General features: G+C 28.7%; 1 protein-coding gene across 1 annotated transcript in view; it reads left to right on the forward strand.

Moving 5' to 3' along the window:
- Positions 1-1,974: 1,974 nt before the first annotated feature.
- LOC119674821 (retinal homeobox protein Rx) overlaps positions 1,975-2,809 on the forward strand; it is a 150,775-nt gene continuing 149,940 nt past the window's right edge. Inside the window, exon 1 of the mRNA XM_038085979.1 lies at positions 1,975-1,999. Within this exon, the coding sequence (XP_037941907.1) occupies positions 1,975-1,999 (25 nt within the window). The remainder of the gene's footprint in view (positions 2,000-2,809) is intronic.

Here is a 2,809-nt window from a genome sequence, read left to right on the forward strand (position 1 = left end):
CTAAACAAAGATACGTTTAGATTGTTCAAAATGATTCGTGGAGCTGCGATACTTACAAGGTGAACTGCTGTAAGGCACACCTATTAAATTTGACCAATTCAAAAAGTTTATACATTATTTTTTTTTTGTTTTTTTTTGCCAAATTTAGTGGTAGCGTTTAATAGTGTAAAGTTCAGTCTACATAATAGATGCTTAGCCCAGAACAAAAATTTTTCTAATTTTTCTGAATACAACTACATAACTGAAAATTTATATAGAAGTATATAAAATTTTGATATGAATTCCAAATTTTTGAAATATGACACTTGTGACATTTTTTGCTTGGATTTTAAAATTAGTTAGAAAAATTAGAAAATTAAGAACAAAATTTATTTCAGTATTTTTTTTTGAAATTTTTAAAAGCGCTATAGACATAAATAATCGACTCTTAATTTAACGATCATCTGATAGAATGAAGGCTCTTAATAAACGATTGAAATATTTTACGGGCTATTCTATTATATTTTCCCTAGCTTGAGATTTGACGACGTATGTTGGAAAATTTCAATTCTCAATTTCAAATTTCTAAAGAGCTGCAGTATATGGCAGGGCTGTGAACCGATACCGAATCGTAAAACGAAAAATTTTTGTCAGAGCGACAACCGAAACCAAATGTACACATTTTTTTTTGTTTTAAACCGGAACGGAAAAAATTCAGATTTGAAGCCCTGGTATATAAATGGCAATATTGCTTGGTTGACACCTATGAAACATGGTTCATCTGAGATTCAACAAAAATACCAAAAATGACGTCAGCATAGAGATTCAATGCTGATACAAACCAACTTAGTAAATAGCCGGCTCTGAAGCCAAGTATGCAATTAAAAAATAAATCATTCTTTCGAAAAATAAATATCGTTCTCTGCAAGTTTCTTAATTTGTCTTTCCTGTTGTCTTGTACAGAGGCTTGGATAATAACCAACAGAAATGAAAAGGCCTTAGAAACATTCAAGTAAAAAAATTTTCGAGAATTCGGATATGTGCTGACAATCAGTGTTGAATTAGATAAAATGTTAAGCTATGTGATATGTATTGTGACACTGACGAGTCAAATTCAATGTATTAGATGACTTAGTTATGTTTGGCAGAGGCAAGTCTTCACATCTGCAAAGACCAAGCAACTCAATATATAGGCAATGTTTATTACGATCGCTTTAACGAATGGATTATATATAAATAGTAATAGTATACTACTACTATCAGTATATAGATATATAAATAGAAATACTATACATATTATATATGTATATAGTTAATTAATTTATTTTCAAGAACGACAATAAAAAATAAAATGACTTTCAATATATCCTGGACATATATGGTATTGAGGCTACTAATAAGTACTTATGTCTTAAATATATCTCATATTTCTAAAATAATACTCATCAAATATGAAAAGATAAAAAGAGTTTTTTAATTGTGAACGTTATTCTTTACTGTTTGCTTGCAATTATAGGATCCAAGATAGTTGATAACTACAACACTTATCTTATCAGCTCAAATCGGGTGATTTGAGCCGATAAGAATGACCGATCAAAAGATGACTCGGCTAACTTAGAACTTATTTAGAATTGCTAGAGGTACAAAATTTTAAACCTATGGTTCAGATCGAAAGTTTTCGTTTGATACAGTTTAATAAATGAGAGTGTTCCTGTTTGATTGAACAATATACCTCTTAGGTTATAGTATGTCATTACCACCCGTGAATGATGATTAAATCAGTACAATATGCTTAAAATTGAATACTATATTAATATATAATATATTAATAAATTATTATTACGTGCAATATCCAATTCGTTTTTTATTGTTACTGAGCTTCGGTCGTTAGATATTCAGTTGTCTTAGTTACTTCGTTGTTGTTCATAAGGGCAGTTCCAGGTCGTTACCGGCCGATCTTTATTCATACCTAGCTATAAGTTCCGTAGTCTCAATATGGCTAGTGTTGCACAATCATTAAGTAAATGTTTAGTTTATTAATTTTGTAAGTCTAGGGTTCTAAATTGTTGGCTATAATTTTTTATAGATAGTTGTATATATATCTACAATATACATATCTTAAATTTATATTTGAAATTAAGTTTGGATTTGGAAGTAATCCAGTTAATGAGTCTACGCTTGATGTAAAGATGGAATCTGATTTTAGTCGCCTATATACATATAGTGAGTTGAACAAACTAGGTTTATAAATTTTATAATAGAACGACTTATGCAAAAGCTATATGTTTAGTTATAAAGCTGTTAAAGCTATGTGGTTAGAAAAGTTAGTTATATGTCTGTTTTTCAATCATATGGATTATATCAAATTACAAGATTTTGTCATGATTAAAGAAGAGAACAGAGTAATAAAAATTGATTTCAGTACATAAAGAAGAGATATCATTATGTATGTGACATCGGAAGTGTGCTCCATTGTCCTTTTTGCTAATCAAAAACATTTAAAAAGGAAAGACTAAGTTTCATTACTTATTATCAATTAATATTTTCTAAGAGTATATCAAGATTAAATACTTAAGCTGTAATTTAATCACTTGGCTAGACAGATCCTTGTAGATCCTTTATTTTATTTTGTAATTTAAACTGCAAACAAAGAATATTTTATATTTAACTTAAAAATAATACCTTAATTAGTTTATCTGATGAGGGGAGTTTAGGGAAAAATAAGTTTTCCAATATTCGGAAGCCACAATGAAAAGGGTTTAATTTCCTTTTTAATCAAGCACAAAATGCACGAAATTGCAATTTCGGATTGTAATTGTTTTAAGAAAAG

The sequence above is a fragment of the Teleopsis dalmanni genome, chromosome 2 (genome assembly GCF_002237135.1).
Source record: "Teleopsis dalmanni isolate 2A chromosome 2, ASM223713v2, whole genome shotgun sequence".
NCBI classification, from domain to species: Eukaryota; Metazoa; Arthropoda; class Insecta; order Diptera; family Diopsidae; genus Teleopsis; species Teleopsis dalmanni.